The sequence below is a fragment of the Miscanthus floridulus genome, chromosome 2, assembly GCF_019320115.1.
Source record: "Miscanthus floridulus cultivar M001 chromosome 2, ASM1932011v1, whole genome shotgun sequence".
NCBI classification, from domain to species: Eukaryota; Viridiplantae; Streptophyta; class Magnoliopsida; order Poales; family Poaceae; genus Miscanthus; species Miscanthus floridulus.
In genome coordinates, this window is record NC_089581.1 from 34181967 (window position 1) to 34206097 (window position 24131).

The 24131-nt window shown below is 45.7% G+C and overlaps 2 protein-coding genes across 2 annotated transcripts; both read right to left on the minus strand.

Moving 5' to 3' along the window:
• Window positions 1-10562: 10562 nt before the first annotated feature.
• On the minus strand, window positions 10563-13984 carry LOC136521577 (calcium-dependent protein kinase 9-like). Its single transcript, XM_066515327.1, has 5 exons — window positions 12819-13984; window positions 11530-11826; window positions 11164-11447; window positions 10843-11073; window positions 10563-10758 (listed from the first exon to the last, which is right to left on the minus strand). Exons 1-5 carry the CDS (start codon window positions 13627-13629, stop codon window positions 10612-10614), a joined length of 1770 nt encoding a protein of 589 aa, XP_066371424.1. The 5' UTR covers window positions 13630-13984; the 3' UTR covers window positions 10563-10611.
• A 3211-nt stretch (window positions 13985-17195) lies between these two features.
• LOC136521586 (uncharacterized) lies at window positions 17196-23051 on the minus strand. Its single transcript, XM_066515338.1, has 4 exons — window positions 22282-23051; window positions 21995-22191; window positions 18100-18177; window positions 17196-18018 (listed from the first exon to the last, which is right to left on the minus strand). Exons 1-4 carry the CDS (start codon window positions 22964-22966, stop codon window positions 17590-17592), a joined length of 1389 nt encoding a protein of 462 aa, XP_066371435.1. The 5' UTR covers window positions 22967-23051; the 3' UTR covers window positions 17196-17589.
• Window positions 23052-24131: the final 1080 nt, after the last annotated feature.

The following is a 24131-nucleotide window of genomic DNA, read 5'->3' on the forward strand; positions in this document are numbered from 1 at the left end:
CATGCCTGGAAGGGCTTAAAGCACCCGTCCAGTCATATCATGATGATACTTTCCTGCAGATGGGCAGAGTATGGTCCTCAGGACTATGGTTGACTTGAGTGTCCTGCCTTACCCTGTGCTCATCATTATGAAGGAGCAGGGCACAGACGTCGGGCGAGGCGAAGCCAGTCCCCGATCGTCAGGCGAGGCAGAGTCTGCCCCTAGACATCGACGCGAGGCAGAGCCAGCCCTCAGACGTCGATGCGAGGCAGAGCCTGCCCCTAGACATCGAGCGAGGTGGAGCCAGCCCTCAGATGTCAGGTGAGGTAGAGCCCACCCCTAGACATCAGACGAGGTGGAGCCAGCCCTCGAACGTCGGGCGAGGTAGAGCCAGCCCTCGGACGTCGGGCGAGATGGAGCCCGCCCCTAGACATTGGGTGAGGCAGAGCCAGCCCTCAGCCGTCGGGCAAGGCAGAGTCTGCCCCCAGACATCTGGCAAGACAGAGCCAGCTCTCAGGGGTCAGGTGAGGCGGAGCCAACCCTCAGGGGCTAGGCGAGGCACGGCCAACCTTCAGTCGTACGAGCAAGAAGTGCAGTTGCGTTCTTGTCTGTTCAGAAGTATCAACGTTTGACGGTTATTAGCTCCACCTCATTAGGTACCCCAGTATTAGGTCCCCAACACTGGTCCTCTCTCTCTTTTCTCTTCTCCAAGCCAGCGCCGCCACACCTCTATTCCATCGATTTGGCGACCGAGTGTTTCCAGCAAGAAAAAGAAGAGAGGGAGATTGGATCGGAGGAGGTTTGCATCAAGATTGAAGGCTCCGGGACTTAGATTTTGAATCTCATCTTCATCCTCTCTCTCAAGGTACCCTAATCCTAGAACCCGTCCGATCTAAGTGGTTAATGCATCAAAGTCAAATTCCTTTGGTAGAGATGCTACATTACCTATCTAGAAGCAATGCCTAGAGTTTGGATTGGATTGGTTGAAGATTGAGCCAAGGGCCCTGGTTAGGGTTGCTGTCCGCTCATACTACATACCGGACGTGTCCGGTATGAGGCAGCAGAGTAGTTTTTGCTCTCTTGTTTTGATCTTCTCAGTGGTTGATTCTTAGGACTAAGTTTAATTGTCTATTATGTTTTGTGAACCTTGTGACCTAGTTTGGTTGAGGTGATTGCAAAGGATAGGATAATTAATCTTATTTCTATATTTCAACCAAAATAAGCTATCTCTTGGGCATGTATCTAAAATTCTTTGCAAATTCATTTGGATACAGGGCAGCAGCCATGAGTGGAAGACAGGAGCCCAGATCCAAGCATAGGCATGATCCAGCATTAGAGAAATACAAGAAGGCAAGGCAGGACTTGCATCCCAGATTTAGTCAGCAGGAGCAGGGCAGCAGTAGGAGACTCTCCAGAGCTACTAGGGGTGCTCCACAGTACAGAGAGGGAGATAGCAGTTCTTCCTCTGACATAGATATAGAGGAGTATAGAGTGGAGCCCAGAGACAGAAAGAGGAAGAGCACTGACAGAGGTTCTAATGGTGGTAACTCAGATGATGAGCAAGAGAATGAGGAGAAGGCAGTACCTCTAGTTCAGCACCAGCCAGGTTAGGGTATGCGCTATGGCTTATTTGAGACACATCCACCTAGTGTACTCTCTTATGTTTCTAGAGTTGACTATCGAGGGAAAGGCATGACCAGAAGAGCTAGAGATGAGAGGAGAATTGATCCAAGGAGTTTGCCTAAGATTCAATTTGATCATCGATTTTAGACAGCCTTTCATATGGACTTCTACACTAGTGTGATCCTCACCAGAAACCCAGTGATTGCCAAATCTCAGTGGATTGACTGATAGTACATTAGAGATTTGTAGAAGTCCTCTATTGATCATGCTATTGCCATTTGTGAGCATACAGGGGTATATGAGATCATGGAGTTCCAGCTCAAGATGGCAACGGGTACGTACCCGATGGGTACTGGCCACCCGTACCTGCACCCGCCAGATCAAAATCTTACCTGTCGGGTTACCCATACCCATAGGCGGGTAGAAAATTCATTCCATACCCACACCCGACGGGTAATTCTTACCCGACAATATACCCGAGTTCACACACCAAAATATAATAGCTTCTAGCAAAACAAATCAACAATAGAGCAGCAAAATAGAAATATGGGCTAGTGGAGTGGAGTGAGGATGAGGATTAGGGTTTGAGGGAGTTCTGGAATATATATACTCATATGCTTATATGGGCCAAATATGGGCTATATGCTTATATGGGCTAAAATTGCAGAGGTTGGATATTATTTATGCGGGTTTTTTTTACCCGCGGGTATGCGGGTATGGGTAGTATACACCCACACCTGTACCCGCATACCCGATGGGTACAAGAATTTGTCCAATAACGTATCCGCGGGTGCAAAATGTCTTCCATACCCGCCTCCTTATCGGGTAAAACCCGTCGGGTACTCGGGTTTCGGGTACCCGTTGCCATCTTGAGTTCCAGCATGACTAGAACACAGATGTGATAGCTCAATTCTATGCCACTCTGTATGTTGAGGAGGATGAGAGGCGTATGCACTGGATGCTTGAGGGCCAGTGCTACAGTGTGGATTATGATGCTTTTGCAGCTCTACTTGGCTTCTCAGAGGATGATCTTTAGAGAGACAGGTCCACACAGAGCAGGTGTTGCCTCCAGAGCAGCTCGCCTACATGTACCCACCAGGAGGTGAGAGAGGAGTAGTGGGGAAGGTTCGAGGTCTTCACCCTACCTATAGATACCTAGATAGGATGTTCAGAAAGACCATTGACTGCAAGGGTGGAGACAAGGGGAACATAGCAGACTATTCCAGGAACTTGCTCCATAGGATGTCACTAGATGCACAACCATTCAGTGTTTTTGATTTTATTTGGTCAAAGATCAGGAGTGTGGGTGAGAGGCCCCTCAAGGGCTGTGGTTTTGCTCCCTACATTATGCAAATGATTGAGCAGGTCATAGGGCATACCTTTGAGTATGACAAGGTATATAAGGCCCTGAAGATAGTTGTAGATCTGCCTAAGATTGGAGTACCTCCAGTAGGTCCAGGGGGAGCAACAGCAGCAAAGGTAGATGCACCTACAGGTGGTGCAGTAGCAGGAAGAGCTTCGCCTCCGCCACATGCTTCTTCTCGTTCTACTTCATGTCGTGGCAGTCCTCCCTCACCCATCCATAGATTCTTCAGTTCTATCTTTGGGATGTGCAGGGACATACAGGTTAGGCAGCAGAAGAAGAGGGAGGCTAGGAGGAAGGACACTCAGACTCTGAAGCAGATTGATGCTAGACTTGAGCTTGATCCTCCTAGGTCTCTACTATCAGATGAGGCAGCCAGTGAGCCTGAGACTGAGGAGCAGCAGCAGGCCAGGTACGAAAGAGAGTTTGCTGAGTTTCTTCAGCGATAGGAGCAGCAGCAGCAGGCACTAGAGCACCCTGACACTTTACCGCTACAGGCTCATGTGCCTACTCACTCAGTCACATCCTAGTGCTGTAGACGAGTATGCTTCAGACTAGTGGGGTGACCTCACAGGCGGCTTTAGCTACTATGGGTCTAGTGGCTATGACCCATCTGGTGAGGGTGGTTCTCGCCCACCTAGTGCTCCACGCTCAGATGATGAAGGAGAAGGCAGAGACGGAGATGAAGATGGTGATGAGTGATCACAACTTTTAGAGACAGCTTGTAGCCCCTTTGTGCTTAGTATGTCATTGTTGGACCTTTGTGGTGACAGATGACAAAGGGAGAGAGAGACTGATTAAAGCTTCAGGATGTTTGTTTCATTTGCTTATCTTTGTACCTAGGGATATGTACTGCAGCTGTAGTTTTTGAGCTTCATTGATGTATCTTGAGTTTGAGATAGATTGTATCATGTGAGAGATGAGACTTATACTTATGCTTTATCTATGTATGTCTTGAGACATGATCTTTAATTATATTAGTGGCTTGTGGACTTGAGAAAATGTGTAATGAGTGCTATGTGTGACATACATATGTTGTATTTATTTTCGTAAGGACCATGCATGCTAGAATGAAAATGTTTGATGTGATGTTTTTATATTTATTCTTGTATGATATATCTTATCATATGCATCACGGTTTTATTTTGTCACACACACTTGCACCCCACGGATGCAATGATTTAGGGAGAGTCTCCTATATGTTTTAATATGTGCAATTGATATTTGAGGTCATTTTGTGAATTCTAATCATAAGCACATATTAAGGGGGAGCCTCTCATAAATCATTGAACCCAAAAATTTAAATGTTTATGTCCTTCAGTAAGCATTAACCAAGTTGTCATAAATCACCAAAAATGGGGAGATTGAAAGTGCATCTAGCCTTTTAGTGGGTTTTGGATGATTGAATGACAACATGATTAAAGGTCTAACCCGTTTGCTAAGTGTGGACAGTTAATAGGTTATCTCACAGGTACTTAATGAAAGCCAAAATAATGTGTTGTTGTATAAACAATCTAGTTCAAGCACAAGACAACAATGCAAATGGAATTCATGCAAAAGCTTATTTATTGTGGGATTTCTATGTACTATGTGAAAGCAAGCTCGGTAAGAAATAATTAATGAGACAAGAGGGATTGCATATGAAATGGTCTCATATTTAAAGCTTGCTAAATTGAAATGAAAAAGATAACAATACAAATGAATGGATGATTCAGCACAAGATGTGACTTGATGACTTGAGATGGTGAAGATAGCAAGGAAAGGCTTTGAGGTACTAAGCAAGGGTGAAGGGCAATCGACGGCTTGGTGGCCGAAGAACCTAGCTAGGGTGAAGAAGGAAGTACTTGCATTTAGTTGAGATACTAATCAAGCTATGATGGTCATGTTGATGTGGAGGATCAAATCACTATTGGAGTGTTTGATGGAAGTGACTTGATACATTTGGGATTATTCATATTTGATGAATAGAATCAAGTCACGTGCTCAAGATGGCTATGCTCGAGTAAAAATATCAATATCGACATGTTGGCATCCTCACTCGATGAAGATTGAAAGACATGGCATCAATTCAAAAGAGATTAACTCAAGCGGTATAAATTCATTTTTTCTTTGATCTTGAGTTTAATAGGTATGCCGTACTATTAAGAGGGATGCATCATGTTGATAGATAATCATTCATAAGTGCTCATGCCAACCCATGTGAGTTTTGAGTGTTTGAGAGACAAAAGAGCTAACTTGTTTGTCGTTGGTCTGGCAATACCATACGTGTCCGGTATTTGCCCATCCACGGCAAAATTCTTGGTGTTCTCAGGTTGGTTCGTCGGGAGTTCCGATGTGAGTCGGGAGTTCCGACGGTCGGGAGTTCCGACAATCGTCAGGAGTTCCGACGTCTCACGCTTCATTGACTTGGAGAGTTGACTGCCTAGTCACACCGGACATGTCCTGTATGATACCGGACGCGTCCGGTATAGCAGGCTAGAGCCGAATGGCTAGTTTTCAAATCAGCTGAGGGTCGGGAGTTTCGACGGTCGGGAGTTTCGACGCCTCACAACGATACTTTACTCAATTACCGTTGGCGCAGTGCAAGTTATACCGGACGTGTCCGGTATTCCAACGGCTAGAAAACGGCTAATTTTTCAAAGGGGCTATAAATACCCCCCAAGCCTTCACCTTTGGTGGCTGCTGATTCTGTTGATCCTCTAGCACGTTTTTGAGCTTTGCCAACTCTCCCAAACCCTCTCTTAGTGAGTGTGGGATCCAAATTGCCAAATTCATTAGTGGGTTGAGAGAAATTCAAAAAGAGAGCAATCCAACCGCTTGAGCACTTGTGCATATTGTCAATCTCGTGATTTGCATTTGTTACTCTTGGACTCTTCGGTCCTAGACGGCTAGGCGTCGTCGGAGAGCACCAGAGAGATTATGGTATGCCTTAGAAAGTTTGTAACGGTCTATTCCGCCGCCTTGGAGTGAACTAGTGGAAGGAGGAAAATGAGTTAGAAAAGACTTCGGCTAGAGTGACCTTCGTGGTACCTTATAGGGCTGACCTTCGCTGGGTCGCCCATAGCCCCCTCAACGGAGAGTAGGATTCGAACGAGTCCGAACTTCGGTAAAACAAATATCGTGTCTCAATTCATATTTTATTTGATATTTGTGTTGCTCTAGCTCTTGTGCAGGTTATCTGCGTGTGACACTATCTTTAGTGGGTGCCTATAGGTTGGTCTAAAGATTGAAATCAAAAGAAGCAAGTTTGGGGCTGTTCTGCAGAACACGTGTATACCGGACACCTACCGGACACGTCCGGTATTAGAGCCCAGTGCTGAATTTATTTGATCCATGTTCTAACTCTTGTGTTGCAGGTGCTAGGCTCCTATGATTATTTAATATTATTTATTTACTTGTAGGCTAACTTGTGAGGCGTGGTATTACTCTTAATTTGAAACTCCCATTACTAAATCATTTCCGTATTTAAAGGTGTTAATTTTCAGAAACGCCTATTCACCCCCCTCTAAACGGCATCCTAAGTCCTTTCAAACGGTGATATTGTAATCACCTTTCGAAGACGGTTACCTAGAGATCTTAGATTGCAATGGGAGCAAATTTGGTCTGATGTTTTAGCCTTTCACCTTGGTAATGATTATGATACGGTGTTGTGGTCTTTAGAAAAGAACAATAAATTTTCTGTAAAATCAATGTACAATGCTTTAACAAGAAGTGATGCTAGGACTTGTCATAAAATGCTTTGGAATGGAAAGATTCTAGCAAAGATCAAACTTTTTGTGTGGCTGCTAATGAATGATGCTATATTGACAAAAGACAATCTTCTTAAACGAAACTGGCAAGGAGACCCTGCTTGTTACTTCTGTGATGACTTTGAAAATATTTCACATCTTTTCTTTCAATGCCATGTAGCAAAATCAATTTGGGCAATCGTGGCTAAGTGTTTTGGAGCTGATACCATTCCTAGGAATCTGGAACAAAGCTGGAGGTGGTGTAACAGATGGTTGCCTTTTGGTAGGAAGTATCATGTTTTAGGAGTTTCAGCTATTTGTTTCAGCCATTTGGAAATCCCGCAATAAAGCTTGTTTCGACAAAATTGTCATCAAAAGTCCATTGGACATTATCTGTCATATATGTGCGCTTATGAAATACTGGTCAGGTCTCTATGCTGCGTCGGACAGAGAGCAGTTGATTGAAGGGATCAACACGATGCTGCGCGTGGCAAAAAGGATCTTGAAGCGCCAGAGGGAAGATCAAGAAGCTGCAGGACGACTTCTCGGCGGAGATCCGGATGAACAAGACGATGCTCCAGCCTAGGAGGCTCCTTCAGATTGAATGTCACTTCATGGAGATGGAAAACCAACTTCACTGCCTTTTGGACTTTGTGTCTCGTTATCTGTTTGGTTGCTGTTAAAGCCAGCTTTTGGTATTTCACAAACTTGTAAGGGTGATGTTCTGTTATTCCCTGGTGGTCGTAGGTTCTCTCTGTTGCTGGTTACCCTTAGCTCTAAGCCAGAGCCTTTAGTAGTCCTTTAGTCATGTCGGTGTGTAGAACTATGCTCTTCCTGCTTTTCTTTCTGTTATCCCTCAAACTCTGTAATTCCGTTATAAAAGTAATGGGAATGGGAAGGTTTCTTGGTTGGAAAAAATAGGGTTTGTTATTTTTGTTTCTCCACGTATAAGTTAAGTTTTAATATCAAGTTTTGTGACGTGATAAGGTACATCATAAGTTAGGTTAGAGGAATATATCTTAATTTTTTGTCACTATTTTGATAGCTTAGGATATGTAGTAATGAATTAACATTAGAGATACAATATCGTACAAAACATAATGATGAAAAATTCTATTTTTTCTAACTCAAAATATGATGTCATTTATCATCTCACAAAATTTGAAACTAAAATACGATCTGTATATAGAGAAATAAAAAAACTTTTTAAGGTGTAAATTAGACCAACTTAAATAGTTGGAGGGAATAAATTGAACCAAATGTTAGTTTTGGGGTTATCTAGACATAGGTGGGACTAATTTAGTTTTTTTTTTCTATTTTTTTTAACAAATGTCGATACCATTTCTAACATGAAGCCCTTTGAAAGCAAAAGGTCTAATTTATAACCTCAACTATCACGGTCATCTAATTTTTCTCCCTAAAATATAAAAGTAGTTTTTTTACTTAAGCATGAAAAGAAATAACAAAAAGAGTTGTATATCAAACATAAACTATATTTATGAAACATGGACTTATCTAATGCCTAATTGTAGTCCACACAAAAGAATATGTTGATGGATGGACCCGAGTTACTAGTGCTTGGATGTTCGGATGCCGCTCAGGACGGCTCCGTCAAATAACATCGCGCGTGTTCCTTCTTGTCCGTTTTGAGGGGTGAACAATGGGCGGTAGACCCCGGGTAAATTATTGTCTCTATTCCAGTAGATCAGTACACACCGCAAGATATGTGACTACGATACATTGAACGTAGTTTTTCTATCGTCTTGATACGTCATACGAAACAGAAGAGAAACTGCTGGAGGACACAACCCAATCCATATCCAAACAGAACATCAGCAAAAATCAGAATTTTCAAAGAACATTTTCAGTACCTATATATAGTTCCTTCCTACGACGCATAATTACAACCAACACGAGTTCACTTCAAAGACACTGATCCGAAACCCCAGCAGCTTTTGTTAACAATAAATATTCCTACCAAAAGTTCATTAGTTAAGGCTTTCTGGAATGAATATACAAACAAGCTGAAGAAAGAAATATATCCATCCAGCCATCCATGAAGTAATGTATTGAAAGCCTAGTTTTGCTTTGGTTAATCGATGAAACCTATTTGGGCTAACCATATGCTCTAAGTGTGAATTTGAGATAGGTTGGTCCAATCCAAGTGTTGGAGCTAGGTGGCACTCATAGATGGAGATGGCCACATGAAATATTGATCATGATGATAGTGATGGCCATAATGATGATCAAGTGCCCATGCTTGGAAAGAAGAAAGAGAAAAACAAATTGGACTGAAGGCAAAGATGATATTTATAGGGCCATTTTGTTTTGGTGATCAAGACACTTAGGGAGGATGATCACATTTAGGATATATGGTCATACTATTAAGAGAGGAACTCTTATCGGACAATTCGATCATCTAATGCCACTAGGTGTTGAATTACTTGCATTTGCACTTAAGGCCTAGTGAGAAGTGATTAACCTTTGAAAAATGATTATGAAAATGCTAATACACTTGCACGTGATGGTGAAACACTTGTGGTGTTGGCACATTTACAAAGGAATCGAAGAAAGGGATGAGGTGGTGCCTCTGGGGGCACCGTCACCCCCTGTCTGGTGCACCACCACCCCTAGGGCAATGACCGACTAGGCTCTGTCTCGAGCGTTGAAGTGAGGGCGGTCACCGTCAGTGACGGTGTACACCGCCAGGTGGACGACGGTGCACCGCCAAGGCTTGTCCGGTGCCACCACCGTTTTTATCCAGAGATTGAGGGAAGAGGGCTTGGTCACCTCCTATGCACCGCCATGCCAAGGACGATGCACCGCCCTAATTTTTCTAGAGGCTGGGGTTTTCGGTGGGTTGGCCTGGGTGGTCACCGTCACCCCTAGGGCGGTGCCACCGCCACTGTCCGGTACCCCAACGGAGTGACCGTTGGAGGGGCACTGCCACCCTCTGTCCGGTGGCGCACTGTCGTGTCCGGTGCCCCTGCAGAAAGCTGCTCCAAGGGGTAACGGCTCTATTTTCTTGCGGGCTTATAAATAGAGCTTGTGGCGGGCCTTGGCCACTCTCTTGGCACTTCTAACACCTGCATACACCCTTTGGGAGCTGAGCGAACACAATCCACTCACTTGCACACTTGATTTCATCATTGTGGCACTAGTTAAACGATTTGGGCTGATGGAGATCTTGTTACTCTTAGTGTTTGCCGACACCTAGACGGTCCGGTGATTGGTGAATTGTTGAGCGGTTGTTGGTGATTGTTGCCGGCTCCGATCGTTGAGCTTGTGAGGGGTTTTTGTGCCTTCCCCGTGGGAGATCGCGAAAGGCAACTCTAGTGGATTGCACGTGGCTTGTGTGATCCTTATCTTGTGTTGGTTGTGCGGCACCCGGTTGCGGGTTAGGTGTATGTTGCCTATTAGCACGTGAGCCACCAAGAGAGTGAATCGCTACAATGGGGACTAGCTTGTCGGCAAGCAAGTGAACTTTGGAGGAAAAATCATTGTGTCATTATTATCTCCTTGGTATTCTTAGGTATTTATTGATTGATCACTTGCCACGGCGATATATATTCTCTATCACTCTTTTACATTACTTTGTGTATTTACCTTGCGTAGAGCTTGTGGTAGTTATAGCTAGTTGAGTAGCTCAGTTTCTTAGCTGTAGTTGTTTTCTAGCTAGCTTAACTAGTGTAATGAGTAGTGACTTAGCCTTTGAGTGCTTAGTGATAATAATTAATTAGAATTATTGGCAGATGACTTGTATTTTTAGTAGTTTAGCGCAACACTCGTTTTGTTTTATATTTATCTAACAACTTAGCTTAAGTGTTGTTGTAGAAATTTTTATAGAGTATTCACCCCTTATTAAAAAAAGCATCTCATCGCATCGATCGTCTCTGAAGCACACACATCGTCATGTTGTCATCGCGCCATGCCGAGCGACCCGTCGTTGATGAGGCTGTTGCTTAGTGTCTTAAAGCGCTCCCTCGAGTACTGCCGGGACGCCTTCCTCCAGTCCGTCCCGGCCTTCATCATCGCCACGAACTCCTCGAAGCTGATCCGCCCATCCTGCGACCATATGGGCCGAGCTCAGATTGCAATTGCATCGTAAGATCTGAGCTGCCTGCAGGTGACACACACCGAGACACGTACCTTGTTGGTGTCGACTTCTTGCAGGACGTTGTTGAGCGCGGCCTCGTCGGTGTGCCCCGCATCGTCGGCGAGCGCGTCGGCCAGCTCGGCGCGCTCGATGTAGCCGCTGCTGTCCTTGTCGAAGAAGAGGAACGCCTTGCGGAGGTGGGCATCGTTGGAGAGCCGCTGCAAGTGTATGGTGATCGCCACGAACTCGCCGTAGTCCAGGTACCCGTTGCCGTTCACGTCGGCCTGGAATTGATTTTCAGTTCTGGGCTTTAAGGTTGAAATGTTCTAGGCCCGTGTCAACTGCACAATGAGATCAAGGAGAGTCATGCTTACGGCCTCCATGAGCAGCTCCATCTCGGGCTCGGCCAGCTTGGACCCGACCTTCCTGAGCCCGGCCTTGAGCTCCTCCAGCGTCACCCTGCCGTCCTTGTCCGTGTCCATGAGCGCGAACATGTCCCGGATCACCTCCACCTCCTCCACGGACAGGTGCTCCGCGATCACCCGCATGGCCTTCTTCTTGAACTTGTTCATGGCGGAGAACTGCTGCAGCCGCGCCCGGACGACGTCGCCCAGCGGCACGTTGGGCGCCTTCCGCGCGTTCTGCAGCCACGGGTGCTCTGCCGCGCCAACAAAGCATCAGCGATTCGGCGTTCACGAGGGACGAGCAAGCAACAGGACACACACACGTAGCGTACGTACCGAGCACTTGCTGCGCGGTGGGTCGCTTCTTGGGGTCCATCTGCAGCATCTGGCGGACGAGGCTCTTGGCGCCCTCGGAGATCCGCGGCCACGGCTCCCGCTGCAGGTCCAGGTTGCCGCGGAGGATGGCGCGCGCCACGCCCTGCTCCGTCTCGGCCCAGAAGGGCGGCACGCCGCAGAGGAGGATGTACAGGATCACGCCGGCGCTCCAGATGTCCACCTCCGGCCCGTAGCTCCGCCGCAGCACCTCCGGCGCCATGTAGTACGGGCTGCCCACGATCTCCGTGAACCGCTCGCCTGTTGTTGCCATTGCATCCACAAAATTTCGTGTAAGCGTCATGGGTCAGGGCGTGGCACCATGCATGCCTGATGCATGGACAGAACACGTAGAGGTGTGATCACCGTTCACGAACCAAGTCACGAACTAGTGTTTGTGTTTGACCTCATTATCCGGTGAAAATAGCGTTTTGCCCAAAAGCCAAAGAGTAGACTTTTTCGTCACTATTTTTTTCTAGAAAAAAATCGGATGATGCTGTCAACTTTCTGAATATACGAGCTGGATCCCTATCACTGTCCAACTGTCTTGATCGTTGCCTTAGCCGCTCGGACGCTTCCACGCGGAAATAAACGTCAGGCACGGCAAATTCAAGACAAAATAAAACGGGCGACAGGACTTGTTCCTCACTGCAGTCTCTTCCTCATGAAAACACACTTTCTTGCCTATAGTTCTCCGAAGCTTTCACAGGAAGTGTGCCAAAGTTCGGTGCAACAGAGTGTAGCGCTGGCAATAATGAAAAATTCCACGACCTAACAAGGTCCCGGTATCACACACTTTCACGTGTTTTATTTAAAAAAAATGAATGACTATTAGCTCTTTGAAGACTGGCAAAATTAAAGGCGCCCTTTTTTGCATATGTTTGGACAAGATTTAAAAATAATCATTTTCCTATACTAGAGAACATTCGCCAACCATCTAAGTATTTAACCCAAAAGGAACGAGTGAAAGAACCCAAAATAGGTTAAGATTATCGTAGAGGCCAAATTTGAGTATTTGACAACCACACGGACGCAAATAAAATAAAAGGAAAATGCTCTCTGTCCCCGAGAAATATGATAATCAGCCGGCCTAGAAGCTCAAAATTTTGACAAAAAAAATCTAACAGTTCGATCTTGAAGGATCTTGTGCTACTTGAATTAGGAGTGATGGATGATATACACTTTATGGAACTGAAGATATCGAATAGTAGAATTTTTTGAGACAGACCGACAACATCAGCAAGCAGGCTGACCTGGTTTGAAGAAGACGGAGAGTCCGAAATCGATGGCCTTGAGCTGCGCATCGTCGCTCTTGCCCGCGTAGAGGAAGTTCTCGGGCTTGAGGTCCCGGTGCATGACCCCGTGCGCGTGGCACGCCCTTACCACCTCGGCCACGGTCCTGGCGGCCGCCGCCGCGGCGCGCTCCGTGTACCTCCCGCGGGCCACGATCCGGTCGAACAGCTCCCCGCCGTCGCAGAGCTCCATGACGAGGTGCACGGCGTCGGCGTCCTCGTAGGCGGCCCGCAGGCGCACGAGCGCCGGGTGGTCGGGCAGCGACGCCATGATTGCCACCTCCCGGCGCACGTCGGCGACGTCCACCGCCGTGCGCAGGCGCCGCTTTGGGATGGACTTGCACGCCAGGCGCTCCCGCGTGGCGCGGTCCGTGGCGAGCCGCGTGACGCCGAACTCGCCCCGCCCCAGCTCCCGCCCGAGGTGGTACTTGTCCGTCACGCGCAGCCGCGGGTGGTGCGGCACCACGCCGTCTAGCACGCGCGGCGCCAAGGCCGACGCCCCGCCGACGCCGCGGGACGCGTGTGCCGGCGGCGGAGCCCGGTCGTACGGGTTGTTGGGCTTAGTAGCCGCCGCCTTGGGCCTCGCCTTCGGTCTGGGCTTGTTGGACCCCGGGCTTGGCTCTTGGCTGTTGCTGCCCTGCTGGCTGCTCGGAGGCGTCGCCGGTCTCTTGTGGCCACCTTGTGGATGTGGCGGCGCTTTGCTGGCTGTGGCGTCGGGTTCGGGCTGATCAGGAGACGTGGAGGTGGTGCCGCAGAAGCACACGTTGCCCATGGCGGCTAGCTAGCTAGCTAGTAGAAACTCAAGGCTGCTCTCTCTCGAGCTTGTATGTATAAACCTGCGGCGGTTGATGCTTCTTTCTCTCTCCTCTACCGGAGTGGTTGTGTTTGTGCATGGATGGAGAAGGGAAATATCTCTCTCCCGAGCTCTGCGTGTGACTGTCTACATATGAAAAGAAAAGATTTGGTTGCTGTGGTGTCGATTGTCTGAACAGTTGAAGCGAGGCGACCTGAGTTATTGAGGTAAGCTCGGGAGCCAGAAGTGGTCGCGGGAGGGAAGAAGTCCAGCTATCCAAAGTACGCAACGACGACAGGGACGACAAAGGGAAGAAGCAGCAGCAGCATATGCAGATGCAGCCTTCAATCATAAAAAAGTGTCAATAGAATATGGAGATGGATGATCGATTGATCCGGAAAGGGGAGGCTTTGCTTCACGCGTACGTTCTTTGCAGGAGAGAGAGAGAGGAGACGGAGACGGACGGATCATGGCCGGGTCGCGAAAAGGCGCGGGCGCGGGTACGGTTGGATCGGCAGTGAGACCGCGCGGAAAGCCGGGTTTGATTTCGGGGGCGTGGAGAGGCACACAGCCTAGCGACCGGCGGCATCCAGCACGCAGTGAAGGAGCGCAGACGCACGGCGCGGCGGCTTTCCGAGGCTGCTGGCCTGCTGCTGCTGCGGCCGCCAGGGGCTCTGGGCGCGGACACCATCACCGTGGCTGGGGGCGATCCAATGAGTTGGTCTGGGCCGGGGTCCGGGGGCCGCCACATCGTGTACGCCGCCCGGAGTGGCGCCTGCCGGGGTATAGCGACAGCTGCGTGTGCCGGAGGAGGGTCAGAAAACGACCCAGCGTTATGGCGCGAGAGTTGTGGAGGGAAACTGTCGGATATTATTAGTCACCACTCGGGGGAGCGTGACGGAGGATTATTGTGAGGTTCCATCTTCCGTCTCTTGTGAACTGGTAGTGCGAGAGTGTGGACACCCACGTTCAGACGTCCGTACTTCCACTGTTTTCCGCGCGTGCCTTCATTCTACGCCCGTGCTCGCGCTAGCACTCCACTGCCAGCGCCAGCACGCCCCCATCGGCGCCTGCGTTTCGCGCGTCCACACGGGCCTGTGCCGCCGGGGCGTCGCCCTCGCCACCACACCACGCACGGGGACCATTCGCGCCCCATCTGTTTCTCGTACACGTTACAACAAGTGCAACACCTGATCTATTTTTGCAAGATACAGATGATACACTTGCAACATATGTCTGAAGTAGATGGAAACACTTCAACATACATCCGAAAAACTTGCAAAACACCTGAAAACACTCGAAAACCATTGCAAGCATATACAACATCCAGATGAAATACCTACAACATATGTGTGAAACATATGCCATATCCAGATAAACATACTTGCAACTTATATCAGAAAAAATAGATGAAACGTTTGAAAAAGACGTTTGCAACATACATGTATAGCCATCGCAACATATGCAGTATCCCGATCTACTTTTGTATCATCTATATGAAGCACTTGCAACATACCTCTAAAAGATCTAAAACACTTGAAACATATTCTTACAACATGTCAGCGTGCGACACTCTAATAGGCGGCGACCACCATGCCAGGCGCGTTGAGGAACTCGATAACCGCCTCGATGGGCAAATCGAGGTTAGGAGGTAGCGGGGCGAAGAGAACCACGAACTTGGCCGCCGCGAGCTTCTTCTGTTGGGGCACTGGGGCGCGAGGAGCCTCGAGGTGGGCGTGAAGTATGGCACGGCCACGACGCCCTCACCGTCTCTGGCCGCAGGAGGAGGTGAGGGAACCGGCAATGAGGGCAGGTGCAGGTGGGAGGCGCTTACTCCGGCTGCGGAGCCTGGCGTCGTGGAGGCGGGTGAGGGTCAACACTGGTTATACGAGCACTCTTTGTTACGAGCACATATGCTTGTTCGTTCAAGGACCACAAGGCGGGCGTTGCGTCGTTGGTTGCTGGACTAATGATGTCGGCTGCGAAAGCAAAGACTACACAGAGCACCGTGCGAGCTGCGATGGAGGTAGTACCAGGAGAAAGAAAGGGAGGCCGCTGTGAGTTGTGACCCTTTCCGCTCTGGTCCTCTTCAAGGAAAGGCGACCGCGCCTTACACTACTATTATAGGCGCCGCCGTCGAGATTACACAGCGGGCTGCGGGCAGGAGCCACGAGGGGCAACCCGGCAAAGCGAGCAGCGGCCGTGGCCAGTCAAACCAGAGCACAAAAGGGATGGGAGCCAACATGATTGCGGCATGAAGCGACGTGCAGCGGCTAATCATGATTCTGCGCCCTGCGATGCCAAAGCGAGCCAGACAAAATTACATTACCGTGTCCTCTTTCTCACAGTACCTACTTAGTAGCCTTTCGTGCGCGATCATCAAATCAAAGGGCTTGAAAAACAAGGTTGTCTTACTTGCTACTCGAGAAATGTAGCATCAGCTAGGGGATAGGTGGGTAAGAAATGGTCAGGTGAGAGCTGGAACCAACCACGTTCCTGTCCGGTTGATCCTGCTGCTACGTCCTCTCTTCTGAGAAGACAAGGAACTTGTGGTTTTTTCTTTGGCATCTCTACTAGGGTACCGTTTAGTTCCATCCATTTTGCAAAATTTTTCAAGATTCTCCGTCACATCGAATCTTTAGACATATGTATGAAGCATTAAATATAAATAAAAAATAAAACCAATTACACAGTTTAGACGAAATTCACGAGACGAATCTTTTAAGCCTAATTAGACTATGATTGGACACTAATTGCCAAATAACAACGAAAGTGCTACAGTACCATTTCGTCAAAAATTTCACCAAATAAACAAGGCCTAGGTCAGCTGTCTGATCAAACCCTACCAAAACGCTAGGCAGACAAGCCAAGCAGGAGTAATAATATATTGACACGACCACGGGCAAGCCAAAGAAAAATAACACAATTGCTTCGTGTCGCCGTCGTTGAAAGCATGTAGCCTCAGCTCGACCTTGTACGAGCCGTTGTAGGTGACCTGGGCACTAGCGTCATACAAAAGTTAAAAACAGAACAACTCACCGGACTGCCACTGTTTAAACAAAGAGGACAAAGCAAGCGTGCAAGCAATCAGCCCGTTCATTTCGTCGTAAACGATGATGAATTATTTACTGTTGACTGGCTTAATATAAAAGAAAAATACTATTTTAACTTATAATCCACGAGTATACGTGGAACCAACAATACGACAATCTCTATAGGAGCCATCAAGCATCCGTGTACCGTCTTAACTCTTAATAACCAGCGTGGTTCGGTTTGGTATAAGCGTTTGCAACAAAAGACTTCGCGGCCAAGCAAAGGGTCAACAATCACCTTTTCATGCTGCGAAGATCCCACGGAACATATACTCCCTCCGTCCTTTAATATCTATCGCCATGTCCTTTAATATCTATCGCCGTACCCGTGCATGCCACAAATTTAACTCAATTTATAAAAAATACATATACTATTTGTACCTCCAAATAAATTTATTAAAAAACTAGATTCAAAAATATTTTTAATGATATTAATTATATACCATAAATATTAATATTTTTTAATATATATTTAGTGAAAGTTGTTTCTTGGAAAGAGCAAAAAACAGAAATTTAGATACAGAGGGAGTGGCAACCTGATGAAACGACAAGATCTGGTGACAACAACGACACCTCCACGGCTGCACTCCTCCAGCACTGAGTATAATAATGAAGAAATAGGGGCATATTAACACATAAAAGGCGTAACTTAGGAGAACGAATATGACCTGAAACTACTTTCCCGGAGTTTTTCCACATTACCGACCGACCATATGCAGTCACTCGAGTAGCAAAAAGAACTCACAGATGGGGCCAACGGTGGCGTAATAACAGGCTAAGTTAGCTCTATAATAACAAAATGGCTCCCCTCCCTCGCTCCACATCCTCAAACAAAACAGTCAGCGAGCTAGGCGTTTGCACCCAGCTCAACTCTCCCAGGATGCCCATGGCCGCCTCCCTGTGCACCTCCACCATGGTTGTTGTAGTAAGAGTTGCCACCGCCCGAGCGACCACCCCGGCCTCTGTTGTTGTAGTTCCTTGGCTGGTAGTATCCAGATTCATAGTAGTACCCACCGCCTCCGCCACGGCCGTTCTGGTATCCGCCACCCCCACGGCCATTCTGGTACCCGCCGCCTCGGCCACCACGCCCTCCACGGCCATTAGGATTGCCCCTCCTGCCGCCACCACGACCACCACCACGCTGGTTCTGGTAAGACCGCCGCTGGGTGAATTGTTGGTCTTTTTGTTCCTGATCTTCCACATCAGCATCAAATGTCTCCTGCTCTGCCTCAGCTGAAGGAACTTCATCAGTTGGATTCACCAGGCCTTCATCCTCCTGAAACAACATAGTTAGTACAGAGAGGAAACTCAAACCAGAGAGAGTTTGCCATCACATCATTTATCATAAAAGCAGTACCACGTGTTCAACGTCAACAACAGGAGGAGCCTGATGATCACTGTAGATTTCAGTTGCCTGAGAATCTTCCTTCTCATCCTGTTAATGTACACATACATCAGTAAAAAAATAAAGATGAAATCCAGAAAACAACGTAGTAAAACCAAAACAATGTACATATATCTCAAGAGAAACAAGAATGTTCACTTTTATAAAAGAAAAAAAAAGGATATGGTACAAACATCACAGTAAATCTCTTAGCATCACAAAAGAATATGCACAATGTCAAGGAAGATAAGACAGATTCCACTTTTTATATAGTTTACATTCTATACACATACGAGACTGGTTTAGTTTCTAAAATGATCAATCTTTGTAATGTGAGGATTAAGGTACCAATGCTATACAACCTTATATGATACTCATTCAAACAAAAAACACATAAAAAACCTTTTAAGTTAGCATGAACAAATAACAAATGTCACAAGTATCTAAAGACCAACCTTTTATGAAGCTCATTCAAGCAATAAATAAATAAATAATGAATAAATTAGCATGAACAATAACTAACATCACTGAACACTGATGTTTCTTTGTTCGGAAAAAACACTCCTGTTCTCTCACTGCACAAATATTCTACAACTAACAACACCCTAGAGTAACTGTTAAAATATTGAGAGAGAGGGAGTATAACTACAGTAACAATCCAAATGGCAAATTACAAGCTATTTTTTTTACTGTTTGTAGTGACTTTGCCAATGTCATAACAAGCTCGATATGAGCATATTCTAGTATGTATAGAATAATAAGGATGAATTTAAACTCTTTTTTACTTTGGCTATTGCTTTTTTTCTCCGACAACACGGCAGAGCTGCGGGTCATTTCATTGATATAGGACTTTGGTTATTGTTTGATGCATGTCCCAGATACCAACTAAAGAACATTCCTACATTCTCAAATAGATACATTCCACTAATCACTAAATATAAAGAATTAACTCATGAGGTATTGAATACTACAAACACTGTTCATCTAAATTGTTGTTTAAACGCCAAATGGTGGCATGCCGTTTTCATTTAATCATCCGTTTGACCCATTTAATTGGTCGCTTAGCTCGTTAAAATAGCCATTTTACCCAAATAATGTCTAAATGGTAGGCCACCAACTGTTTAACATCTAGCATTTAGGTAAACAGTCTACAAATGAATTTGTGCTACAAATTTTCCAGCCACATGGTTCTTAGGGTGTCACCTATCTAGGTCGTTACAAGGGTAGTTTAGCCCTGTTACGTAGCCACGGGATAACCTTGTCCCGTCCATAAGGGCCAAATTTGTCTAGCTCAGTTTCAATCCTACTTACTTATCTGGTACACTGAACACCACAAAAATGCTAGCTGCCTTTCGCCCTATCCACTCTGGCCACAATTTATAAGCTAAGTTTAAAACTATAAATATGCAAGCCAGCAAGGGAATAAAAGCAACAGGGATTGTTCTGACAATAAAACATACAGCAATGAGCAATCTAAGGTACAAATGAATGGGATTAACAAGAAGAATAATGAATTCACATGCTAAAAAATGTTCTACAAAAAATTACTGCTACAATGGTTCTTCTACTGTAATAGGGAGTGATGATGAAGCTAAGTCAAATTTCATGAACAAACTGATGAGCATTATTCTGTATACAAACTTCCAGTTAGATGGCTAAAGCTGATGCCTGATTGCGACATTTTCATCTATGGGTACAATGCTGCATATTTCAGAACTGAATAGATGTGTGTCTACTTTAACAGAAGATGAGAAAAGTGTTCTTGTTTTTTTTTGTCTATATGTTTTAGAACTAAATAAAATGCAAGGCTTACTGAAATGATCTTATATAACTACCATCAAGTTTCATTCCGCACATAAGTTGTTTTATTTATTGTTTACACACAGGTTTTATTCATCTAATTTGTGGACCTATCACGAGGATTAAATCGCATGATCATTGCAGATGAATTTCAGGCCGAAAAAGGAATAACTTTTTTCCTACTACGATGAATGGGCCAGTAAGTGTGTTTCATATACAAACTAAGATTTTGTTTAAAAAAAATACAAACTAAGATGAGCTCTAAATTTTATGACTTCCAGTTAGTTAAGACTGATGGTGGCATCTGACAGATAATTTGATCAGCCAATATCCTGTACCGTATACGAAAAAATTGTGTTTTTTATGAACCTGCCTGTCTCAATACAATGTCGGTGCTATCTAAAGGCAAATACATATATTAGGGATAACATGCCAAACATATTATGAAGGCAGTAGCTATGGGTGTTCAGGGAGTTGGCATGACTGGCAAATATGAATGTTAGGAAATGAACAGGAGGGATCAGTGAACCAAAAATTTCGTAATTTGATTGAACAGAGATAAAAGATGTTTTATTTCAGAACTTCTTGGACCACCAAGTTTCCAGTTGTATGAAACCCTGGTGCTTATGAAAAAAAAAATCCAATCTTTATTAAACAGTTTAGCTATGTCGTCATGGGAACCCAAAACTATGTCTAAAGCAACATGAGATAAGAGCACCAAACACTACAATTTCATTGTCAACAACAACAACAACAACAACAAAGCCTTTAAGTCCCAAACAAGTTGTCATGACATAAAATTGCTGCGGCAATGGAAACTAATGTTGCAAAAATTAAGAAAGTAAATTATCACAAAAAACACTAATCTCCAGAACAAAGATGCTCACTTTGAAGATGTAACCTAAATTTGCAACATCTAAACAAACAAGTGATATTGATTTTCCTGATGAACCCTAGAGCTTACATCACATTTTCAGCTAAAAACTATCATCATTTACGACACTTGACTATTGTAGCTTTGTAACATCCCCATACGTATGATGATACAAAACAGTATCCAAGATATTCCATCCATCCCAAAAAGAATGACACTCTAGTTTTGTCCGAATTCAAACTATTTTAACATTGACCAAGCTCATAGGGAAGATTATTGACATTCAAGACACTAAATAGGTCCACAATAGAACTATATTTCCTGATGAATCTATTTAACTTATTTAGTAATATATAAGTATGTTCTTTGTCAAACTTAAGATAGTGTAACAAATATCATTCTTTTTTGGCTGGAGTTGGAGGGAGTACAGTTTAAAGGATAAAATCAACAAAAACCAGCGTTATCAGCAAGATCATTGAAAATCATTAAACCATTGTATTAAACAAAACAAGTAACAACATGTTTTGTTCTGTGACAAACATATAATATAAAAGAAACTAGCTTCCTGGCATTGCAACTAGACAAAAAAGTAGCATCAAAGTCTTACAAGTGTAGTTCAGCGCTAAGATCCAGGAAACAAAAACACTGACATAGTAGCATGGCACCCTATTAATGAAACCGAACCACCCCCCGCCCCCCAAAAAAGGACTGGCCTAAGTTCCTCCACAGAATACAGGTCTAGAATACTTTAAAACAAACATATTGTTTGGTTCTGAAATCATTTCTTATAGGCTAAATACTCAGGGCATGAGACAAGAAACAAATGAACCTATAAACCATCTTCTAGGTTTCTTTCCAACCAAAGAAACTAACTTTCTGTTCAATGCATTACTATTTACAAAGCATCAAAGTAACATATTGTTTAGAAAAGAGCCCGGAGATGTATCTTCCTGTGGTGTTTTGGTAACAAAAAACCCAGATACTATGAATCAACAATGGATCACTAATCTGGAGTATGGACAGTCATACTAGAAAAGATATAATCTACAGGCAGCAGCCTCATAAATAATTGTATAGTAAAGCAAATCAATCATACATCCACAGCAAGACAAAGTTAATGGAACAGCAATCATTTGGACATGCCAACCATACATTGACGAAAGGACAAAAGCAAAATAACAAGTATGATTTCACCTTGTGCCCTTCAACAGCCAGGTTCTCCTCAACTGCTTCCGGTGCCTGAGGTGACACAACCATACTCTCCTGCACCTGCACACCTCCTCCAAAGCTTGCCACTGCAGCAGCCAGATCCAATGGTGGCCTCATTTCTAGCTGAGCTGTGTAGTAGCCCGATGCCATGATCCTATCCAGCTTTGCCCTCACCCCAGCATCTACAGCCAAAAGGAAATACAGATTAAGTCTAAGTCAGACTATCCTACCATCCAAACAAAATCAAGCGCACGCCCTGCAGAAATACCCACATGTGATGGTGGAGTCAGGGTGAATGGGTTCATCCGCACGGCGGAGCCAGAGGCGGGCGTGATGGGCACAAGCCTGAAGGGCGTCACGGTGCGAGACTCCGGCTGCAGCTGGAGGGCGCGACGCGGCGAGGGAGGCAAGGGCAGAAACCGCGTTCAGATCGGTCTCCGCGAGACTGTCCTCCGGATCATCCCCGACGTAGTCATAAGTGAGGCAGCTGCTCCGCTCGAGCTCGCTCGCGTAAACCAAAGAGACGAAGTCGCTTTGCTGCTTGACGTCGAAGAGGGAGCCGAAGTAGATGAGCGCGAGGAGGTCCTGGACTGACGAATCTGAGTCGGAGGAGGAAGCGGCGGCGGCGGCGGGGGCAGGGGCGGGGGCGGGGCGGGAGGAGAGCTCCTCCGCGACGGCGGATGCGAGCGGGGGACGGAGGCGCTCGAGCTCGTCGATCAGAGCGGCGACGACGGGCTTGGAGCGGAGAACCTCCTCCTGCTCTCGGTTGAGCGTCTTGCCGGCGGCGAGCGACTCCTCCATCTGCGTGATGCGGTTGTACTTCTTCCGCAGCGCGCGGAGACGCTTCGATACTACGCTGAGCACCGGCCCGTCGGTGGCCTCGGCAGCCATCGTGGCCGCAGCGGCGGCGGAGGCGGTCGGAGCGGAGGAGGACGAGGCGGATGGGGAGGTGGCCATGGCGGAAGGCTAGGGTTTTAGTGGCGATTTGTGGCAGGAATGGGGGGGCTCGGCTCGGGGGAGGCGACGAATCGAGGCGTCGGCGCGTCGGATTTTGTGGGACAGGGAAGGAGACGAGCCGGGTAGAGCAATCGGGCGATCGGGGTCGCCGGATGGTCACGCACGAATCGTAAAGCACTGGCTCGATTTTGCTCAGGGCTGGGGCTGGGGCTGGGGCTGGGCTGGGCTAGTCATGCCTACGGTCTTGGACTGACTGACCCCGGTACGTGAGCATTTCCCAGTTTTCCACAGCCTGGTCCGACCGGAAAATCACCTCAAACTCCAACCTTGGCTGAGAACTTGTTATAACTATTCACTGTCCTGAATAAATTATCTCATACTCCCTCCATCCCAAATTGTAAAGTGAAAATACAAAGATTGATGACATCAAATAGGTATAATATGAAAATATAACTAATGAAGAATCTAATGATACTTACTTGGTATGATAAATATTATTATTTTGTTATATAAATTTGGTCAAACTTGAAAAACTTTGACTCTCTAAGATTCTTGGAATGACTTACAATTTGGGATGGAGGGAGTACGAGTTAATATTTTTTATGTTAGACTAGATTTGTAAAAAAAGTACAAACATTTGTGATATCAAATAAGTATATTATGAAAATATAGTTTATGAACAAACTGATTTGGTGTCATAAATTTTACATTTTTTCTATAAGATCGGTTAAACATGAAAATATTTGATTTTGGACTACTTTAGGAATTTATTCATTGTGAAGGGAGTAAGTAAAGTGATGATGCGACATTAAAATTAAAGAAAAGAGAGGAGAAAATAAGAAAATATGTCTACAAGGGAACTAAGATATAAAGAAATGTGATAAGACATATGGTTGGACAAAAAAGATTTTAAAAAACTATATGTTGAAATATAGTTTCTATATGTAGTATCTATATGATTTTACAAGTATAGAAACTAGCTCACACTCCCCTTGTTATATAATATAGTTCATTCCAGAGATTTTAGGATAGGTTAAGAAAGAACAAAAAAAAGCATGTGGCATGTGCCCTCACATTATTTTACAAGATTAGTATCAATGGAGAGTTTCATGACATAGTTATCTAGACTGTCATGTCAGTTTTTGTGATGGTAACTATAACAATA

Excerpts from the sequence above, each read along its gene's own strand:
- LOC136521586 (XM_066515338.1), bottom strand. The coding sequence starts at position 22,966 with ATGGCCACCTCCCCATCCGCCTCGTCCTCCTCCGCTCCGACCGCCTCC. Across the intron at positions 18,178-21,994 it reads TGGCTGTTGAAGGGCACAAG|GATGAGAAGGAAGATTCTCA; the intron begins GTGAAATCATAC and ends GTACATTAACAG. Across the intron at positions 18,019-18,099 it reads TTGTTGACGTTGAACACGTG|GAGGATGAAGGCCTGGTGAA; the intron begins GTACTGCTTTTA and ends ATGTTGTTTCAG.
- LOC136521577 (XM_066515327.1), bottom strand. The coding sequence starts at position 13,629 with ATGGGCAACGTGTGCTTCTGCGGCACCACCTCCACGTCTCCTGATCAG. Across the intron at positions 11,448-11,529 it reads CACCGCGCAGCAAGTGCTCG|AGCACCCGTGGCTGCAGAAC; the intron begins GTACGTACGCTA and ends TTGGCGCGGCAG. Across the intron at positions 10,759-10,842 it reads AAGAAGTCGACACCAACAAG|GATGGGCGGATCAGCTTCGA; the intron begins GTACGTGTCTCG and ends ATATGGTCGCAG.